This window comes from Heterodontus francisci, chromosome 7, assembly GCF_036365525.1.
Source record: "Heterodontus francisci isolate sHetFra1 chromosome 7, sHetFra1.hap1, whole genome shotgun sequence".
Classification (NCBI taxonomy): Eukaryota; Metazoa; Chordata; class Chondrichthyes; order Heterodontiformes; family Heterodontidae; genus Heterodontus; species Heterodontus francisci.
Window position 1 is genome coordinate 131,289,298 of NC_090377.1, and position 22,107 is coordinate 131,311,404.

Below are 22,107 nucleotides of genomic sequence, written 5' to 3' on the forward strand. Positions count from 1 at the left end.
TTGTTTGAAGTATATAAGATCTTGAATGGTCTAGACTAGGTGGATATGGAGAGGATGTTTCCTATTGTGGGTGAGTCCAGAACTAGGGGGCACTGTTTTAAAATCAGGGGTCGCCCTATTCGGACAGAGATAAGGAGAAATTTTTTCTGAGGGTTTTATGACTTTGGAACTCTCTACCTCAGAAAGTGGTGGAGGTGGAGTTATTGAATATTTTTAAGGCGGAGGCAGATAGATTCTCGTTCAGCAAGGGAATCAAGGGTCATTGGGGGTAGATAGAGTGAAATTTGGGACAGAAACAGATCAGCCATGATCTTATTGAATGGTGGAGCAGGCTAGAGGGGCCCGAATGGCCTACTTTTGCTCCTAATTCGTATGTTTGCATGTGGGTGGGAGTTGAAAATGCTACCATGCTGGTTTCCTGGCACTGGCCATTTTAACCAGGAGGAAGGGTAGAACATACAAAAGAACATAGAACAAAATACAGCACAGAAGGAGGCCATTCAACTCACCGTATCCGTGCCAGCCGAACACGCTATCTGCCCGTCCCACCTTCCAACACCTGGTCCATAGCCCCGCAGGTTACCGCACATTAGGTGCATGTACAAGTACCTTTTTAAAAGAATTGAATGTTTCTGTCTCGACCACCGATCCTGGCAGTGAATTCCAGACACCCACCACCCTCTGGGTGAAAATATTTCTCCTCATATCCCCTCTAATCCTTCTACCAATCACCTTAAATCTGTGTCCCCTGGTAACCGACTTCCCCGCGAGGGGAAGCAGATCCTTTCTGTCTACTCTATCTAGGCTCTTCATAATTTTGTACACCTCAATCAAGTCACCCCTCAGCCTCGTCAATTCCAGGGAAAACAACCCCAACCTATCCAATTTTTCCTCATCGCTGCAAGCCTCAAGCCCTGGAAACATTCTTGTAAATCTCCTCTGCACTCTCTCCAGAGCAGTTATGTCCTTTCTGTAATGGGGTGACTAGAACTGCACACAAGACTCCAGCTACTGCCTAACTAGCGCTCTATACAGCTCCAGCATCACATCCCTGCTTTTGTACTCTATACCTCGGCCAATAAAGGAAAGCAATCCATATGCCTTCTTCACCACTCTATCTAACCAGTCCTGCCACCTTCAGTGGACATGCACTCCAAGGTGTCTCTAGGATTTATCCTAGGATTCTCTGGGAAGCCAGGAAGGAGATTGCAGAGCCTTTGTCCTTGATCTTTATGTCGTCATTGTCGACAGGAATAGTGCCGGAAGACTGGAGGATAGCAAATGTTGTCCCCTTGTTCAAGAAGGGGAGTAGAGACAGCCCTGGTAATTATAGACCTGTGAGCCTTACTTCGGTTGTGGGTAAAATGTTGGAAAAGGTTATAAGAGACAGGATTTATAATCATCTTGAAAAGAATAAGTTCATTAGCGATAGTCAGCACGGTTTTGTGAAGGGTAGGTCGTGCCTCACAAACCTTATTGAGTTTTTTGAGAAGGTGACCAAACAGGTGGATGAGGGTAAAGCCGTGGATGTGGTGTATATGGATTTCAGTAAGGCGTTTGATAAGGTTCCCCACGGTAGGCTATTGCAGAAAATACGGAAGTATGGGGTTGAAGGTGATTTAGAGCTTTGGATCAGAAATTGGCTAGCTGAAAGAAGACAGAGGATGGTGGTTGATGGCAAATGTTCATCCTGGAGTTTAGTTACTAGTGGTGTACCGCAAGGATCTGTTTTGGGGCCACTGCTGTTTGTCATTTTTATAAATGACCTGGATGAGGGTGTAGAAGGGTGGGTTAGTAAATTTGCAGATGAGACGAAGGTCGGTGGAGTTGTGGATAGTGCCGAAGGATGTTGTAGGGTACAGAGGGACATAGATAGGCTGCAGAGCTGGGCTGAGAGATGGCAAATGGAGTTTAATGCAGAAAAGTGTGAGGTGATTCACTTTGGAAGGAGTAACAGGAATGCAGAGTACTGGGCTAATGGGAAGATTCTTGGTAGTGTAGATGAGCAGAGAGATCTTGATGTCCAGGTGCATAAATCCCTGAAAGTTGCTACCCAGGTTAATAGGGCTGTTAAGAAGGCATATGGTGTGTTGGCTTTTATTAGTAGGGGATCGAGTTTCGGAGCCACGAGGTCATGCAGCTGTACAAAACTCTGGTGCAGCCGCACCTGGAGTATTGCGTGCAGTTCTGGTCACCGCATTACAGGAAGGATGTAGAAGCTTTGGAAAGGGTGCAGAGGAGATTTACTAGGATGTTGCCTGGTATGGAGGGGAAGGTCTTACGAGGAAAGGCTGAGGGACTTGAGGTTGTTTTCGTTGGAGAGAAGGAGGAGGAGAGGTGACTTAATAGAGACATAAAAGATAATCAGAGGGTTAGATAGGGTGGATAGTGAGAGTCTTTTTCCTCGGATGGTGATGGCAAACACGAGGGGACATAGCTTTAAGTTGAGGGGTGATAGATATAGGACAGATGTTAGAGGTAGTTTCTTTACTCAGAGAGTAGTAAGGGCGTGGAACGCCCTGCCTGCAACAGTAGTGGACTCGCCAACTTTAAGGGCATTTAAGTGGTCATTGGATAGACATATGGATGAAAATGGAATAGTGTAGGTCAAATGGTTTCACAGGTTGGCGCAACATCGAGGGCCGAAGGGCCTGTACTGCGCTGTAATGTTCTAATGTTCTAAAACAAAAAGGCACTGAGGGGGCCTCGCCCATTGGGAGACAGGTGCTATTGGTGCGGCGCAGGTTGCGGGAAGAGTGGGCAGCAACCACTCGGGCAGTGCAGGTGGTCGGCACCCTCTTGGCATTGCGAGGAGGGCACAAGCGCATGAGGCAAGGCTGCCAAGCACAATTGGGGACCACCTGAGCATAAGGAAGGCTGCAGCTGGCAATGGGGGCACAAGTCTCTGATTTTGGGCCCAGTGGTGACGAGGAGCAATCCCCTCCACAGGAAGGGGCAGTGGTAGCGTAATGGTAATGTTGCTGGACTAGTAATCGAGAGGCCCAGGCTAGTACTCTGGGGCCATGGGTTCGAATCCCACCACGGCAGATGGTGAAATTTGAATTCAGTTAGTAAATCTGGAATTTGCAAAAAAAAAAGCCAATGCTGGTCTTACCTACTGGTGACTCCAGACCCACAGCAATGTGTTTGACTCTTAAATGCCCTTTGAAATGGCCTGGTAAGCCACTCAGTTCAAGGGCACTTAGGAATGGGCAATAAATGTTGGCCTAACCAGCGACACGTCCCACAAACGAGTAAAACAAAGGATGGAGCCCCAAGCATCAGGAGGACAATGGAGAAGGACAAGGGACAAGAAGGACATGGAGACCATGCCATCCGCATAGGATATACCAGCAAAGCCAGAGCTACGAGATGACTAAGAACCAGTGCTCCAGGAGACTGCGACTCTTCAGGAAGATGGTCACAGACGTCTGTGCACTCGTTGCCTTGCAGCACAGGTCGCCGTGTCCTGCCAGTAGCTGTCAAAGTTACTATGGTTTTGAATTTCTTTGCTTCTTGATCCTTCTAAGGATCGGTTATGGACCTTAGTGGCATCTCACAAATGGCTGCATCTCGCAGATGATTGATGCCCTATTTGCCAGAGCTGGACTGTACATTCTATTCCAGATAAATGGAGCCTTACAGGCACAGAGGGTATTTGGTTTAGCGCCATCACTGGATTCCCCCAGGTGCAGGGCATCATGTGGCCATCAAGGCAACCGCCCACTCTGGCTCATCAACAGGAAGGGCTTCCACTCCCTCAGCATTCAGCTGGTCTGTGAGCACATCAAGAGCTTCTTCCATAAATGCGCTCACTTTCTTGGCAGCTGCCGTGATTCTTTCATCCTCCAGAAGTCCAGGCTGCCACAGGTCTTTACTCTAAGCCCCCAAAGTCTGTGGATGGATTGTAGGGGACAGTGGCTATCACTAGAAGAGATGGCTGCTCACCCCTCTACAAGAGCCCCTGGCAGATGCACAGTGGTGATACAACCAAAGCTATCTGCTCACTAGGAACACCGTTGAGCAGGCTATTGGGCTCTGAAGATGGGGTTCCAGTGCCTGGACGGGTCGGATGGTGCCCTGCAATACACCCTTACAATGGCCTCGCTCATTGTGGTGGTCTGCTGTACACTCCATAACATGGCCTTGCAGAGAGTTGTGGACCTTGAGGATAGTGAGATGCTGGAAGAACACAGCTCATCAGAGGAACAGGAGGAGCAGGACGTGGAAGAAAAGGAGGCAGCGGGTGAAGATGCATAATAGCGAGGTGCTCCAGCTGCTCGGAGATGGTCGGGCCTGCCATAGGGCTCAAAGATCTTGTCAGGATGCCATGAATATCAGGGATCATCTGATTCAGGAACATTTCAACTGAGCCTCTGTGACCCAGGATGAATAACCTGGTATGGAACTCACTCTAAACTGCCTGAGATAACACTTACATTGAGGATGCAGCCTGCAACATATAAACTCTCAGCCACCAATGAAGGATGCATATCTGTCTGGAGTTTCACTGTCACCATTGAGGAATCCTTGTTCCTCATACCTCCTCTCGTCGCACTGTTAATAAAAGCAGTCTCTCAGGTCTAGCTTCAATTGTCATTATTGACATGTTGTTCATAAAGAAAAACAGTGCAAGACGATGATGCCCCGGTGCTCTGCCCAACATGTTGGCCGCCGCTGCAGGCCACTTCTACACAGTTCTCCCCTTGTTACCTGGGAAGAGATTGAGGCAGTTGTTCACTTGTCTCAGCTTGCAGCTGAGATGCACTTGGCGCTTGTCCTTGTCATGAAGGTGCTGGTGGGGGCACCCCAGGAGGCTGCTGCACCTGCATCATTGCAGGGGAAGCCTCCATCACTGGGCCCTGCTGCAGAGCTGGTCCCACTGACCGAAGGACCAAGGAGGCCAAAGATGATGGCACCCCATGAGGGATGGCACCCTCATCCTCTTCGGTGACATCCTAAACCCTTGGCTGGTGCTCCAGATGGCTGAAGGCGAGCACCAGCTGGGGGGCAACTGGCATTACCTCCAAACATCCTTGCGCCACTGACCAGTCTTGGCTACAGAGTGTGGCATGTATCCTTTGTACATCAGTGTACAGTTCCTTCGTGCATTCCCGTGCTACCTCTATGGCTCTCCATGAAGTTGGCAACACTCTGAATGGTGGAGCTCATGCACTCAAAGCTCTAAGTCATTGTGGCTCACATGAGCTGGATGGATTCCTCCATTCTCTGCCCATGACCCCTCACTGCCTCAGAGAACTCTGGCATGTGGGAGCACATTTTCTGTTGGTCTTAGGTGGAGCCTCCCTTCCAGTGACTCCTGAGGCCCTGCATCTGTGCCCAGCTAGACAGGACTGTGTCTGTCCTCACTCCTTCTAAAGGGATTGCCCAGTGCCACCCTATCTAAACGTATGCAAGGACCCACTGAGATGACTGTTTGCTGATGAATGGTACACTTGTAAGGTGTGACGGTGCTTCTTCGGAGCTCTGCTGCGTCTCTTGGCCCGATGATAGTGAGGGAGAAGGTCTCCTTGGGTTGACATCTGTACCTGTGGGAGACACAAGAGAACGAGCCTTGGAGAGCAGAAGTTTCTGCAGTGCTGAGGCTTCCCAGTGCAACTCTGATCAACATGCAGTCAGACAGGGTGGTGTGCAATGCACACCCTTCATGAATGCATTACCCTCCATAATCACAATTTCCACCATGAGTGCCCATCTTGCTCGGGCCGCCTTTGTCATGGTCTGCGATCCTGGTTATTTCCATCTTCCATAGGTGTGATGACTTAAAGGTAGAGGACTCCTCTCGCAGGTATTATGAGCCCATTTTTCCTGCAATAACAAAAGAGAGCATGATAAGGCACTGCTGTCTTCTATGGCCAATGCCAGCTGCTCCTATTCATTAGAAGCTGCATGTTTCAGTACTGGCAGGTCCTCGGCAGCACAATGACTCTGAGCCATTCTTTAAGGTCAGTAAGTGCCCTGGGCACACACTCCTCCCATGTTCAGGAGCAGCATGCGCCCGGAGGCTCCTCAGCTGATGTGTCTGCTGGAGGCTGAATACCCAGAGGCCTGTCCTGAGGGTTGGATGTAGCACTCGCCTTACCAGAGCATAGGAGGTCATTGAACCTCTTCCTACACTGGATGCAAGTTTTTTTGGACAACACTTCTTCAGCCTGCTTTGTGTGGATGGATAACCACCTCCTGCCACCTTCTGGGAAGAGGATCTCCCTCCTCTCTCTCAGCCTCCAGCAGGATCCCCCAGTCTGAAGCTGAAAATTGAGGGGATACCCTGCCCCAGGTTCCAGGCCTCTGACTTTGCTCAGACATTGTGGAATTCAAGTCTTCTGAGATCTCTGTCTGCCTTGTCAGCACTCAAACAGCAGTCACAGTAATGGCTGCCATAGTCAGTTTAAATCAGGCCGGCACATAAGACATTCTACCTTCGTTCCCGGCCCCGTGCCGTTAACTGGCTGGCAAACCCGTCTCCATAGGAATTAAGGGGGCACCCTTGTCAAACTTGAGGCCAATAACTGTTCCACCCAGGGGTGGGTTCGTGACCCAGAAACAACCCTGACTTCCATTTTCCACCCCCTCTGTAAATCCGGCCCATTAACCCTGTTTCTCCACAGACTATGCCTGACCTGCTGAGTATTTCCACCATTCTGTTTTTAGCATTGGCAATGTTTTGCTTTTTCATTTTGTGTTGGTAACTTTCAAGCTAAACCTCCATTTTATGCATATTTTGTCCCCTCAAAGGCACTTTTAATCAGGCAGTTTGCAAGGCACTACTACCAATAAATACAGCAACCAACTTTCTATCTGTTACTGTTCTATCATGCCAACATCTAATTTCGGCTCGACTCCTTAACAAAACATTCTGAAAATCCAAGCAGTTTCGACATGATGATTTTAAGGATTTATTTGAATTTGTGAAGTAGCTTTCTACATTGAACTCTTCTGGTAAATGTTTGGAGATATTGGTAATTTAGACAAAAATTCACTGTGCAGTTCTTTAACAAAATATTTCAATTGTAAACTGCTTTGGATTTCTTTTATATGTTCAGTCTCTCAAGAGTTTTGTTATCTATTCTGTATATTGTAGCCAATGATCCTGAAGTAACTGACGATTGGTTTGATGCAGAAGAGAATTTCACTGTTTCTAGTGGCTCCAGTGTCATGCAAGTGAAGGTAAACGATAAAGATGGAACCACGACAACAGAAGAAGATGGGACAAGAAGCGATACATGTAAGGGAAAAAGGATCATGACCAGAATTTCTCATTAGAATTTAGGGAGCAAATTGCCAGTAGAATTACTCCTCTAAACTGTTCATACAAAACGTCATTGTCTGTTGAGTACACAGTGTTACTTAGCTTGAAGTTATAGCTACCTGTAATAGTCTGCTCCTCATGATGCTTCCAGCTGATAGAACGAGTGGTCTGGTGGTATTAGTCCAGGTTTGTCAGTAGAGCACTCTACCTATTGACTGAGAATTGGATAAAGCCAACCAGTAGACTGGAAAGAATTGCACACTGCTCTGATACGGCTTGAAACTTGAGTATGGTGAGGAGAATGTTTGAATGTAGCTGTAAACAGGTTATTGGGCTGAGCTTTATGTGCCCACCACCAATTTTGATGGCGGGCCACATGTCGTGGAGCCACCGCGATTCGAAGCCGTTGGCTCTTGTAAATAGCCAGAGTGGGCCACTCCCCGATCATATGGAGGGGCGCGGCTGCCCATCCCTGGCAATGGCGTCAGCTGCTTGTGCTCAGATGCTGATGCCATTTTTAAAGGGCTGTTAACCTTACTGGCTAACTGAAATATTTAAAGGTAAAGTGAATTAAAATAAATAAATACATTTCTTTTGCCCTTCTCCCACCCCCCCCATAACAATTAAATTAATTATTTGCCCTTCCCCTCCCCAAAATGCTTACCTTTAGCATCTGACCACCCCCCAAAACTGCACAGACTTTGAACTACAACCCTTCCCACTATCCCCTACACCCATGACGTTAATTTGATCCCCTCTTTGCCTCTCCCACCCTGCACTGATAAACTTAACTCCTCTCCCCTCCCCACCAGTGTGGCACCTCGTTTCCCCCGATGGGGATACGAAGGTGGGAATGCTGGCCATTGTGCCGAAGAAAGCAGTGGGACATCAGGTAGCGATGTGAGCTTCATTAATTTGTTCATTTTAATTAATTTAAGTAATTAAATGGGCGTCCCATCGCCGAGCGGTAGGTGTGCTGCCACGAGGCCTCCCTGCCACTGGTAATATCGGGCTGGGTCCTCCCGGCATCAGGGTGCGTGGCAGCCCTCTCACGGAGGCATCTTTAGGTAGCGCCCCCCCCCCCCCCCCGCTACTGAACCCGATGCCTGGGGAGAACAAAATCCAGCCCAGTCTGTTTAGTTATTTATTTTAGACCTGTTTAGGAGTAATGAAACATCCCTGGGTTGGTTAGTTTTACAAGTTTTCAGCTTACTCATTATGACTTTGAAACAAATGCTGATATTGCAACAATAAAACTACTTGGATGTCTAGTAGCTTTGTTACTGAAATATGTACTACGAATCCCATATGAAATAAAACACTGTTTGCCTTGTCATCCTCTCCATTTTGTTCTCCCTTCCACTTTTATTTTACCTTTTAATTATCCCTTGTTCCCCTGCATAAGCTATTGTGATGTGATGTTAATGCTTGCCTTGTTTCCTCATTCTAGATCTTAATGTCTGGTTTAAAGGTGAGGGGGTGATGTTGCAAACGTTCTTTATCAGCAAATGTATAGAGGTCATTGTTGCTGCTTTGTGTAGCCATCACTTTGCATACCATAGCATGGACTGTGCTGAACTAGATCACTTTTCCATACCAGTCAATTACCAAGAAAGTTTACCACGTGAGAAGATTGAGCTGAGGAAATCACAAACATTTTTTAAACCCCTGATGTTGGAGATAAGCCTTCTTTCCGTGCCTTCCACTTTGGTAGGAAAAATAAAAAAGCAGAATAGATTTGAGTGGTGAGAGACTGGGAAAAGCTTGCATTCGGAGGGACCTGGGTGACCTTGTACATGGAATCACAGCAAGTTACCATCCAGGTAGAGCAAGCAATTAGGAAGGCAAATGGCGTGTTAGATTTTGTTACAAAGGGATTGGAGTATAAGAGATAAGAGTAAAGAAGTCAATGATACAGGGTATTGGTGAGGCCACACCTGGATTATTGTGTGCAGTTTTGGTCTGCTTACCTAAGGAACAACATACTTGCCCTCGAGGGAGTACAGTGAAGGTTCACAATACTAGTTCCTGGGTGAGGGGATTGTCCTATGAGGAGAGATTGAATAGACTAGACTTGTATTCCCTGGAGTTCAGAAGAATTAGAGATGATCTAATTGAAACATATAAAATTCTTAAGGACTTGATAGGTGTTTGAAAGTGTATCCCTGGCTAGGGAATCTAGAACACGGGATCACAGTCTCAGAATGAGGGGTTTGCCATTTAGGACTGAGACAATGAGAAATTTCTTCACTCAAAATGTTGTGAATCTTTGGAATTCTCTACCCCATGCTTAATGAGTATATTCAAGGCAGAGATTGATAGATTTTTGGGTACTAAGCAAATTAAGGGGTATGGGGGTAGTGCCGTTTACTTGTCATTCAGACCCACAATCTGGACATTGACGAGTTTGGAATCAGGCAGACAGGTGTGCTTGGAGAATCTGGCTGTCAACTAGGGAAGGGAGTGGAGCTATCTCAGCTTTTAGCTGCTCAGCAAATAACTTCACTGTGTTCCTAAAATGCCTCTTGATTCTAGTCCCGAGTTGCTCATAGAAGTGGCTTCGGAGAAATTTAATTTGAGAATTATTTGGGAGGATTGGCAACCCTAGACTTCAATGGCCAATGCTTGCATTGCAGATTGTTGTATCCATTTAACGGAAATATTCCATTTACAGGTGTCATTACAAATCATTTGGTGCACAGTTCGACACCCTTACATTTGTGAATCACTTTTAGGATAAATATAGGTCATCAGCCTGAAATGTACATCACATATGTTAATGGCAGCTTGCAGCTGTCACTGACCTTTGCTGACCTTGTGAAGGCATCAAACCTCACCCTGCATTGATAGGGGCCATGTGGGTTCAGGAGTTGCTACTCACTACCTGTGCCATTTGCTTCCATGTGGTTTCATCTGCCATGTTGACAGGTCTCTCTCCAATCTTTCCCACTCATCCATTAACCCCACCCCAATATAATGTTAGGCAGAATCACAACTGCATCATTGCCCAATCAGTTCTTGCTTCCATTTTGATCCATCAATTTGAAATTGTTGCATGCTGGTCCTGCTTTAAGTGAAGTCCAGCTTTAAGTGCTGCACTTCCACTTCCTCCACTTTGTTGCCATGCCACATGCCCTCCTGGGAATTCAGGGTCAGGTCATTTACGGTGGTGGATCGCAGGTGTCAAAATTTCATTACTTTCATTTCTCCCCCATACCAGTTTCTCTCCTGAAAGTATTGACTCGGGTATTTTTCCACTGGTACTGGTTGTCCTCCAGTATGCCAGTCAGTTGTTCATTCTTCACTTGGGAGCCTGGATGGCTTTTTGTTCCAGTGAGCATTATAGATGACCTCAGTTCTGATTGATACAGATCATACCACTTATTGTCTTCTTCTTTGGCCTCCTTGTCTCGAGAGACAATGGGTAAGCGCCTAGAGGTGGTCGGTGGTTTGTGAAGCTGCACCTGGAGTGGCTATAAAGGCCAATTCTAGAGTGACAGACTCTTCCAAAGGCGCTGCAGATAAAATTGGTTGTCGGGGTTGTTACACAGTTGGCTCTCTCCTTGCGCTTCTGTCTTTTTTCCTGCCAAAAACTAAGTCTCTGCAACTCGCCACTCTTTAGCCCCGCCTTTATGGCTGTCCACCAGCTCTGGCGATCACTGGCAACTGACTCCCATGACTTGTCAATGTCACAGGACTTCATGTTGTGTTTGCAGACGTCTTTAAAGCGGAGACATGGGCGGCCGGTGGGTCTGATACCAACGATGAGCTTGCTGTACAATCCGTCCTTGGGGATCCTGCCATCTTCCATGTTGCTCACATGGCCAAGCCATCTCAAGCGCCGCTGGCTCAATAGGATGTATATGCTGGGGATGTTGGCCGCCTCGAGGACTTCAGTGTTGGAGATACGGTCCTGCCACCTGATGCCAAGGATTCTCCGGAGGCAGCGAGGATGGAATGAGTTGCGACGTCGCTCTTGCTGACATACGTTGTCCTGGCCTCGCTGCCGTAGAGCAAAGTACTGAGGACACAGGCTTGATACATTCAAACTTCTGTGTTCCGTGTCAGTGCGCCATTTTCACACACTCAGCCAGTCTGGACAAAGCAGCGCGACACCTTTCCCATGCGCTTGTTGATTTCTGCATCGAGAGACAGGTTACTGGTGATAGTTGAGCCTAGGTAGGTGAACTTTTGAACCACTTCCAGAGCAGGATTGCCGATACTGATGGATGGAGCATTTCTGACGTCCTGTCCCATGATGTTACCACTTATTGTAATGCTAAGTAATTTGTAAGGTGCAAGCCATGTCTGTTTATTTGTTAGATGTTCTAATAACTTGTGTAATTGATTTCTTTTGCAGCTGTTCGTATTGATAAGGAGACTGCTCAAACATGTTACATTTATATAGATGGGTTACCCAGAACGGTAACAGAGGTACTGCACGTCTTAATGGCTTTAATTTTAAATATTGCTTAATCACATTTTATCTATAAAAATGTAAACCTGGAAATTATGATCTTGTTGACGAGTTTAACACACTTGCTCCAAATTCTTCTGTGCTGTTTTTGTTTATTCGCTCAGGGGATGTGGGCGTCGCTACCTGGGCAGCATTTATTGCCCATCCCTAATTGCCCATGAGAAGGTGGTGGTGAGTCGCCTTCTTGAACTGCTGCAGTCAATATGAGATAGAAACACCCACAGTGCTATTAGGAAGAGAGTTCCAAGATTTTGACCTAGCGACAGTGAAGGAACGGCGATATAGTTCTAAGTCAGGATGGTGTATGGCTGGGAGGGGAACTTGCAGGTGGTGGTGTTGCCATGCATCTGCTGCCTTTGTCCTTCTAGGTGGTAGAGGTCGTGGGTTTGGAAGGTGTTGCCTAAGGAACCTTGGTGCGTTGCTGCAGTGCATCTTTTAGATGGTACACACTGCTGTCACTGTGCGCGGTGGTGGAGGGAGTGAATGTTTGTGGATGGAATGCCAATCAAGCGGATTGCTTTATCCTGGATGGTGTCAAGCCTCTTGAGTGTTGTTGGAGCTGCACCCGTCCAGGCAAGTGGAGAGTATTCCATCACACTCCTGACTTGTGCCTGGTAGATGGTGGACAGGCTCAGGGGATTGGGGAATCAGGAGGTGAGTTACTCGCCGCTGGATTCCTAGCCTCTGACCTCTCGTAGCCACTGCATTTATATGACTACTCCAGTTCAGTTTCTGTTCAATGGTAACCCCCAGGAGGATTCAGCAGTCGTAATGCCATTGAATGTAAGGGGGATATGGTTAGATTCTGGTTTGGGATGGTCTTTGCCTGGCACTTGTGTGGCATGAATGTTACTTGCCACTTATCATCCCGAGCCGCAAATGGCGCTGAACGTTGTGCAATTATCAGTGAACATTCCCACTTCTGACCATATGATTGAAGGAAGGTCATTGATGAAGCAGCTGAAGATGGTTGGGCCTCGGACACTACCCTGTGGAACTCCTGCAGTGATGTCCTGGAGCTTAGATGATTGATCTCTAGCAATCACAACCATCTTACTTTGCGCTAGGTATGACTCCAACCAGCAGAGAGTTTTCCACCCTGATTACCATTGACTTCTGTTTTGCTTGGGCTCCTTGATGCCATACTCTGTCAAATGCTGCATTGATGTCAAGAACAGTCACTCTCACCTCACCTCTTGAGTTCAGCTGTTTCGTTCATGTTTGAACCAAGGCTGTAATGAGGTCAGGAGCTGAGTGGCCCTGGCGGAACCCAAACTGAAAGTCAATGAGCAGGTTATTGCTAAGCAAGTGCGACTTGATAGCACTGTCGACACCTTCCATCACTTTACTGATGATCAAGAGTAGACTGATGGGGCGGTAATTGGCTGGGTTGGATTTGTCCTGCTTTTAGTGTACTGAAAATACCTGGGCAATTTTCCACATTGCTGGGGAGATGCCAGTATTGTAGCTATACTGGAACAGTTTGGCTAGGGACACAGCAAGTTCTGGAGCACTATTGCTGGAATGTTGTCAGAGCCCATAACCTTTGCAGTATCCAGTGCCTTCAGTCATTTCTTAATATCACATGGAGTGAACCAAATTGGCTGAATTACTGGCATCTGATGCTGGGAACTCCCGGAGGAGGCCGAGATGGATCAACCACTTGGCACTTCTTGCTGAAGATTGTTGCAAATGCCTTATCTTTTGCACTAATGTGCTGACCTCCCCCATCATTGAGGATGGGGATATTTGTGGAGCCACCTCCTCCAGTTAGTTGTTTAATTGTCCTTCACTGTTCACGACTGGATGTGGCAGGACTGCAGAGCTTAGATCTGATCCATTGGTTGTGGGATTGCTTAGCTCTGTCTATCGCATGGTGCTTACGCTATTGGCGTGCAAGTAGTCCTGAGCTGTAGCTTCACCAGGTTGACGTCTCATTTTTAGATATGCCTCATGCTGCTCCTGGCATGCCCTCCTGCACTCTTGATTGAATCGGGGTTGATTCCCTGGCTTGATGGTAATGGTAGAGTGGGGGGATATGCCGGGCCATAAGTCAGGGTCGACAGGGGATCATAGATACTAATCCATTTTAAGTGAAATAAATGCTCGCATTAAAAGAGTGGAGAAAGGAATCTGGTGTGAATATGTTGAATGTTCATGAGAGCATCGCTGGTAATTTCTTTCCTGTGGATGATCACAATATCAGTGTAACAGCAAGAAATTTTTCCACCTTTCCTAGATGGAATTAAGAAGGCTTTTTCAGAAGTACCAGGTGTCTGGAATTTGGCTTTGCAGTTTGCATAGTGAATGCAGGTAATCTGAATCTATCTGAAAGCTTTGCTGTTGAGCTCATCATTGCTGTTTTGTTAAATCTGATGAGTGGTGCAGGGGACCAGGTGTGGGCAAACAGTGGATGGCACCCACTATGCAGCATAATGATGCTGTAACAGGATATTTGCTTAGGTCAAAGCGATACCACAGCAAAGGTACAATTCAAGTTGAGATTCCCCAAATTCAGGGCTCTAGAGAAAGTCTTCTCTTGGCATTCACAACTGAAAGAAGCAATTTGTTCAATACTGAGGCCTGCCTACTTTATACAATATTGTAATGTAAACAATCCAGCACCATTTTCAAAACTTCCCTATAATGCTTCCAACGTAGAAACTAAACATTTCATGTTTCTTCTATTTCCACGAGTTAATTTGTCCTAATCTCATATTCCTCTTTTAGGTTTCCTGTGGTTTCAGTCCCTAATTTTATCCTTAATCTTTCCATATTTAATCTTTACTGTGAACTGATTAGATATGGGAGCTCTTCCAGTTCTCTCAAACTATACAAGAATTTTACGACCATTCCTTTATATTGACTCTGGCTGGTCAGTGAGAGTTTCGGGCTGTTCAGTATTCTGTATTGGTTACTGTGTCAATCACTATATAATAAGGAACCAGCGTCCACAACATATCTTGTCATCTGTCTCATTGGTGTTTGTGGGACCTTGCTTTGCACATATTGGCTGTCCTATTTGCCTACATTGCAAGAATATCTGCATTTCAAAAATACTTCATTGACTGCGAAGTGCTTTGGCCCAACGAGCACCATGGAAACTGCTATATAAATGCCTTTTTCTTTTCTTTTTAAGCGACTGCATCAATCTATAAAACAGTATGTTGTGATATTCGATTATCTTGTGTTCTGTAAGTGTCCATAGCTGCCTTTTGGAGCCAATGGATACAAGTTTTGTTTACTTTACTAAATTAGGAACTGTTGTACTCATTTTTAAACTTATACATTTCTAGCAGTTAGGATTTACAGCTCAGCAAGAATTTGAATTTAAAAACAGAAAATCACAACTAAAATTGGAATTTGAAAAGATTTTTTGTTATACTTGCAGAGTGAATTGAAATTAGAAAGCTAGGAGTGAAGTCCACGGAACTTTTTTTTTAACCTTAATGTTTTGCAATAAGTTACCAGCAAAGGACATAATCTCTGGATCCTATTCATACTGTATCCTTCAATTACATATGTTTGTTGAGAGAGTAATAATTGAAGGATAAGGTGGGAAGTTGGGGCTAATCAGTGAAAAGATTGTTTGTGCTTGAAAGTTAAGGACAAGAAAAGGCCATTCAGCCTGTCAAAACTCTCCCCTTTGATACCCAATATCTCCTATTTTTTTCATCCAGTTGTATTTTAACATCCCTAATGTTTTCGTTACCATTACTCTTCCTGACAGATTATTCCAAATGATCACCAGTTGAATAAAGAGTTTTATTTCTAATATGTTTTAATTTTGCTTTTCACTAGCTTCAAATGTATTTCCTTTTGCTCTGTCTTTTTGGTTTAATTTGCTACAGTATTCTGGGCTTATCTATACTACTTGATTTTTTTTTTCAAAACATTAGCAAAAGGGAATTCCAGAGCTTCGGGCTCAGACATCTGAAGGTATAACCACCAATGATGGAGTGATTAAAATCGGGGATACTCAAGAGGTCAGAATTAGAAGAACACAGATATCTCAAAGGGTTGTGGGGTTGGAGGAAACTACAGAGATAGAGAGGGGTGAGGCTATGGAGGCAGCTGAAAACAGGGATGAGACTTTTAAAATTGAGGGTTGTTTAATCAGGAGCCAGTGTAGAGCAGCGAGCACAGGGGTGATGGATGAACAGGATTTGATGCGAGTTAGGGCACAAGCAGACTTGGAGAGCAGCGGGAAACAGCGATAGCGGAGCGAGGCTTAAAAATAGTGTGGAGAGCGGCGGGAAACAACGAGAGGGGAGTGGGACTAGCCGTCGCCAGTCTGTAGGTTCAGAGCCCACTTCTGGAAAGAAACATTGAGGTGTAACATCACAGTGAAGTAGGTAGGTGATTGGCTGGTATTTCCTATTTTATCTAAACTAGGGAATAAGTTGGTGAGACTTATCTTCCTTTTTGGTAAAAGAACTGTTTATTAGTAGTAAGGTATTAATTATTAGGGTTTATCAGTTTATAAGGTTTATTAGCATTTGTTACAGCCAGGCAAGGAGGGGGTCTCAGGCTCCCCTCTTGCCCTTCCTCTTGTTTGACCGCAACAGGGTTTATTCTTTTAACCAGCGCTCGTGCTTACCACCTCTGAGTGTTTTACCTTTCACCTTTACAGTGACTGTGAAAGAACCAATCAGACAGGTTTTCTTGAGTTTAAACAAGAAAGAGGTAATTTAATTACACTTAACACGAAACCGTTATAAAAATACGATACACATTCATGCACACATTCACACGGGAATTACACACACACAAATAGATTACAGAGGGAAAAATGGATTTGGTGGTTGTATTAAAGTCCAGAATAAATGGAACTTAAATATACAGTCTGTGAAGTGGATGATTTGGTGATTGTCTGGCTGGAGTTGCACCCTTGAAGTCCTTGGTTGGTCAAAGTGCACTTAGGCTGGTTTGCTTTGCTTAGGGTTTTCTTGAAGGCAGAATTGTAGTTGGCTCTCTGCCCCTGGTCGTTGGCTGTAGCAGTCTGTAGGCTTGGAGGGTCCATAGTTGCAGACGGTTTTCAAATTTGATATTTTCTGGGGAGAGAGAAAAGGAAGCCTGCAGCCTTCTCTGCTGCTGCACACTCAGTTACTGCTTGTTCCTTTGTCTGTGTAACAACTCCCCCAAGATGGACTGAAGGTCACATGGTTGCTTCAGATTTTCTGGAACCTTGTAATGAAATTCAAGGTTCCACATGCCCCAGGATATCAATTTACACTTGGAGGGGGTTTGCTCTTTCAAAGTCAGTATGTGAGGGTTGCCTTGATTGCTGTGCTAATGAAGCCATTTCAGGTAATTCAGTCACTTAGAGCAAGCCATTGTCCTGACTGGGCCTCTAGTTAGACTTTTGTCTCCAGTTCAATCTCCTTGTATTTCAGATGTAAATTGCAGTGGCCATCTTGGTTGCTAGTTTTTTAAAAAGTTACCGTAGGATTTTTTTCCATTAAAAGTCTAACGTAAGTTTCCAACCGATTTAAATTAATGTTTCTCATTTGGCATATAGGATTCTCTTGACACATTAGTAAGATTCATTAATAGTAGTAAGGTTTATTGGTATTAGTAAACGTTTATTAGCAGTAGCAAGGTTATTAACAAACAGATAGAGAAATGGCAAGTTCGCTCCAACCTCTAGAGTGCACACCCTGTGCTATGTGGGAACATCAGGACGCTTCCGTGTCCAGGATAACCATTTGTGCAGCAGCTTGAGCTCTGGATTTCAAAACTTGAGCAGCAGCTGGCGTCACTATGGTGGTTCAGTGAGGTTGAGAGCTTCGTGGATAGCACATTTACAGATGTGGTCAGCCCACAGTTTAAATGTATGTAGGGAGAGAGGGAATGGGTGACCAGCAGAAAGTCAAGTAGAAACAGGCAGGTAGTGCAAGAGTCCCTTGAGTGCATCCCACTCTCCTATCAGTATTCAGTTCTGAATATTGATGAGAGTGATGGTTCAACTGGGGAGTGCAGCCAGAGCCAAGTCCATGGCACTACGAGTGTTTCAGCTATATAGGGTGGGTACAAGGAAGATTGTAAGAGCGGTAGTGATAGGTGAGTCGAAAGTTAGGGGAATTGACGGGCATTTCTGCGGCTGCTGGTGTGATGCCAGGATGGTGTGTTATCCCCCTGGTGCCAGGATCAAGGATGTCACTGAACCGCTGCAGAGCCTGAGGGGAGGAGGGTGAAATCCAACATTCGTGGCACACATTGGTACGAATGACATAGGCAGAAAGAGGGATGTAGTCCTGTAGTCAGAATTGAGGGATGTAGGTAGGAAATTAGCGAGCAGGACCTCAAAAGTGGTAATCTCCATATTACTCCCAGTACCACTTGCAAGTGAGTATCAAAATAGGATAAAGCAGATGAATGCATGGCTGGAAAGATGGTGCAGGAGAGCGGGCTTTAGATTCTTGGGACATTAGGACCAGTTCTGGGGTAAATGGGACCTTAGCAGGCCAGGCAGGTTGCACCTAAATAGAGCCGGGACTGAGTTCCTTACATGGCAGTTTGCTAGTGTTATTGAGGAGGGTTCAAACTAATTTGACAGGGCTGTGGGAACCAGGAGGAAATATCAGAGTGGAATACCAAGGTGCACAGAATACTGGGAGAAATAGATTGCACTAGAGTAGGGAATAGTAAGTTATTAGTTGGGGTCAGAGGAAGGGAGGAAGTGAGAAAAACCTAAATCAGAGTTAATATGCTTGCATGTGGATGCAATCAGTGTGGTTAATAAGATTGGTGAGTTACCGTCACAATTGGCATGTGGAAATACTTTGTGGCTATATCAGAGATCGGGCTCAAAAAAGGTCAGGACTAGGTGTTCAGTATTTCTGGATACAGTGTTCAGGAAAGATAGGAAGAAAAGGGGGAGGAGTGATGGTATTGATTAAGGAGACCATTACAGTGCTGCAGAGAGAGAATATCCCAGAGGAGTGAAGGACAGAATCTATTTGTCTAAAGCTAAGGAATGAAAAAGGTGCAATTGCATTGCTTGGTGTAGTCTATAGGTTACCAACTAGTGGGAACGATGTAGAGGAACAAATTTGCGAGGAAATTACAGAGAGGTACAAGAATTATAGAGTAGTTATAATGAGGGACTTTAATTATCCTAATATAGACTGGGATAGTTGTAGTGTAAAGGACAGAGAGGGGCCAGAGTTCCTAGAGTGTGTTCAGGAAAGATTTCAACAACAGTGTGTTTCCAGTCCAGCAAGAGGGGAGGCACTGCTGGACCTGGTTATTGGGCCAAGTGGATCAAATATGAGTAGGAGAACATTTAGGGGACAGCAATCATTGTATCAGAAGATTTAGGTTGGCTATGGAAAAGGACAAACAGCAATCTAGAATAAGAATAATTAACTGGGGAAAGCCAGTTTCAATAGAGTAAGAATGGATCTGGGCTAAATAAATTGGAATCAAAGGTTGTCAGGGACAATTATAGTTGAACAATAGATTACCTTCAGAGAAGAGATAGTTCGGGCACAGTCACGGTGTCGAAGGGGAAAGGTAGGGCAAACAAATTCAGAGCTCCCTGAATGACAAAAGAGATAGAGATGGAGATGAAGAAGAAAAAGTGTACTTTTGACAGATGTTAGGTGGATAATACAGTGGAGATCCTGGCTGAATATAGAAGGTTCAGAAGGGAACTGAGAAAACAAATAAGAGAAGAAAAGTGGGAGTATGAAAAGAGACTGGTGGCTCATGTACATGTATGTGAATGCACAAAGTGTGGTTAATAAGACTGGTGAGGTACAGGCGTAGATTGCTATGTGGAAAAATGATGTTGTGGCTATCACAGAGACCTGACTCACAGAAGGGCAGGATTGGGTTTTAAATATTCCTGGATACAAGGTGTTCAGGAAAGATAGGAAAGGGAAAGAAAGGGGAGGGTTAGCAGTATTGATGAAGGAGAGCATTGCAGTGCTGGAGAAAAAGGATCTCCCAGAGGGGTTGAGGACAGAATCAATTTGGCTAGACCTAAGGAACAAAAAAGGTGCGGTTACTTTGCTCAGTGTTGTCTACAGGCCACTAGCTAATGGGAAGGACATGGAGGAACAAATTTTCAAGGAAATTACAGAGAGGTGCAAACATTATAGGGTAGTTATAATGGGGGACTTTAATTATCCAAACATAGACTGGGATAATAGGAGTGTAAAGGGCAGTGAGGGGCAAGAGTTCCTAGAGTGTAATAAAAACAAGAAATGCTGGAAATATTCAGCAGGTCTGGCAGCATCTGTGCAAAGAGAAGCAGAGTTAACATTTCAGGTCAGAGACCCTTCTTCAGATCTGAAGAACGGTCTCTGACCTGAAATGTTAACTCTGCTCTCTGCACAGATGCTGCCAGATCTGCTGAGTATTTCTAGCATTTCTTGTTTTTATTTCAGATTTCCAGCATCTGCAGTATTTTGCTTTTATTTTATTTCCTAGAGTGTGTTCAGGAAAATTTTCTACAACAGTATGTTGCTAGTCCCACAAGAAAGGAGGTACTGCTGGACCTGGTTCTTGGGAATGAGGTGGGCCATGTGGATCAAGTATCAGTCGGAGAGCATTTAGGGGATAGCAATCATTGTATCATAAGTTTTAGGCTGACTATGGAAAAGGACAAAGAGCAATCTAGGGTTAGAATAATTAAGTGGGGCAAGGCCATTTTAATGGGGTAAGAACGGAGCTGGGGTGAATAAATTGGAGTCAAAAACTGGCAGGAAATCCGGTAGATGAACAATGGGCTACTTTCAAAGAAGAGATAGTTCGGGCACAGTCAAGGTGCGTTCTCTCGAAGAAGAAAAGTAGGGGAAACAAATCCAGAGCTCCCTGGATGGCAAAAGAGGTAGGAATTAAGATACAGAAGAAAAAGTGTGCTTATGGCAGATGCCAGGTAGAAAATACTATTGAGAACCAGGCTGAATATTGAAGGTCCAGAGGGGAAGTGAAAAAGCAAAAAAGAGAAACAAAGAGAGAGCATGAAAAAAGACTGGCAGCAGGCATTAAAGGAAATCCCAAAGTTTTCTATAGCTATATAAATAGAAAAAGGTTGGTAAAAGGAGGAGTGGGGCCGATTATGGACCAGAAAGGGGATTTACACATGGAGGCAGAGGGCATAGCTGAGGTATTAAATGAACACTTCGCATCTGTCTATACCTAGGAAGAAGATGAAACCCAAGCAATGTTGAAGGAGGAGGTAAGTCAGACACTAGGGGGTTTAAATTTGATAAAGAAGTAGGCTGTCTGTACTTAAAGTGGATAAAGCACCAGGGCCAGATGAGATGCATCCAAGGACATTGAGGGAAGTGAGGGTGGAAATTGCAGAGGCATTGGCCATAATTTTTCAGTCTTCCTTAGACTCGGGGTTGGTGCCAGAGGACTGGAGGATTGCAAACGTTACACCCTTATTCAAAAAAGGGTGTAAAGATAAGCTCAGCAACTACAGGCCGGTCCGTTTAATTTTGGTGGTGGGAAAACTTTTAGAAAAAATAATTTGGGACAAAATCAATAGTATATGGGCAAATGCGAGTTAATTAAGGGAAAATCATGTTTAACTAACTTGATAGAGTTTTTTGAGGAGGTAACACAGAGGGGTGATGAGGGCAATGCTGTTGATATGTCATACATGGACTTTCAAAAGGCATTTGATACAGTGCCACACAACAGAGTTGTGAGCAAACTTGTAGCTCATGAAATAAAAGGAACGGTAGCAACATAGATATGGAATTGGCTGAGTGACAGGAAACAACGAGTAATGGTTAATGGATGTTTTCCAAGATCTGATGAGAAAAGGGTCCTTCCAGAGATAGGGGTTCAACAGTTCAGTCTTTTTTCTTATTTCTTTAAGGAATTAATTTGGCTTGAAGATTTTTAGAATTTTGAGAAAGAAATAAATCAGCTTCCCTTCCTTCAGTTTAAATAGTCTCAGAGAGCTCTCCTTCCTTCACTTGCTGGAACAGTCTCTCTCTGTCCAAAGCAGTCTTTTTTGCCAGCTACTTTTCAAAGTCAAAACTGATGCATTGAATCTCTTTTCCCTCTTTCTCTCTGTGGCAACCAGAATGCACTTTGGCTCACTGAGCTTCTGGAGAGATCTTAAATATGCACTGATCTCTCTACACTCTTAAAGGCGCACCACAATATTTCCGAGGAGAGAAAAAAAACACAGGACTGTGACAGCATATAAATAGTAAAAAGGTCATAAAATGGGAAGTAGGGCTGATTAGGACCAAAAAAGGGAATTACACATGGAGGCAGGCAGAAAATGTTTCCACATCCAATACTGGATGTCAGGCAATCAGTCTGATTTATTTAGAGACCAAAATTAACTATTAGTAGTGTGGTGTGTCATTCCTTCAGGATGTGAATT

General features: G+C 44.9%; 1 protein-coding gene across 6 annotated transcripts in view; it reads left to right on the top strand.

Annotated features, from left to right (window-relative positions):
* Positions 1-22,107, top strand: part of rbm44 (RNA binding motif protein 44) — a 187,293-nt gene that overhangs the window by 128,833 nt on the left and 36,353 nt on the right. For all 6 annotated transcript variants that reach the window (XR_010975289.1, XM_068034664.1, XM_068034668.1 and 3 more), the window contains exons 8-10: positions 7,103-7,246; positions 11,631-11,704; positions 13,987-14,060. Coding sequence is in view for 5 of the 6 variants with exons in the window: in XM_068034664.1 (XP_067890765.1) it covers positions 7,103-7,246; positions 11,631-11,704; positions 13,987-14,060 (292 nt within the window). In the remaining variant the exon portion in view is untranslated. The remainder of the gene's footprint in view (positions 1-7,102; positions 7,247-11,630; positions 11,705-13,986; positions 14,061-22,107) is intronic.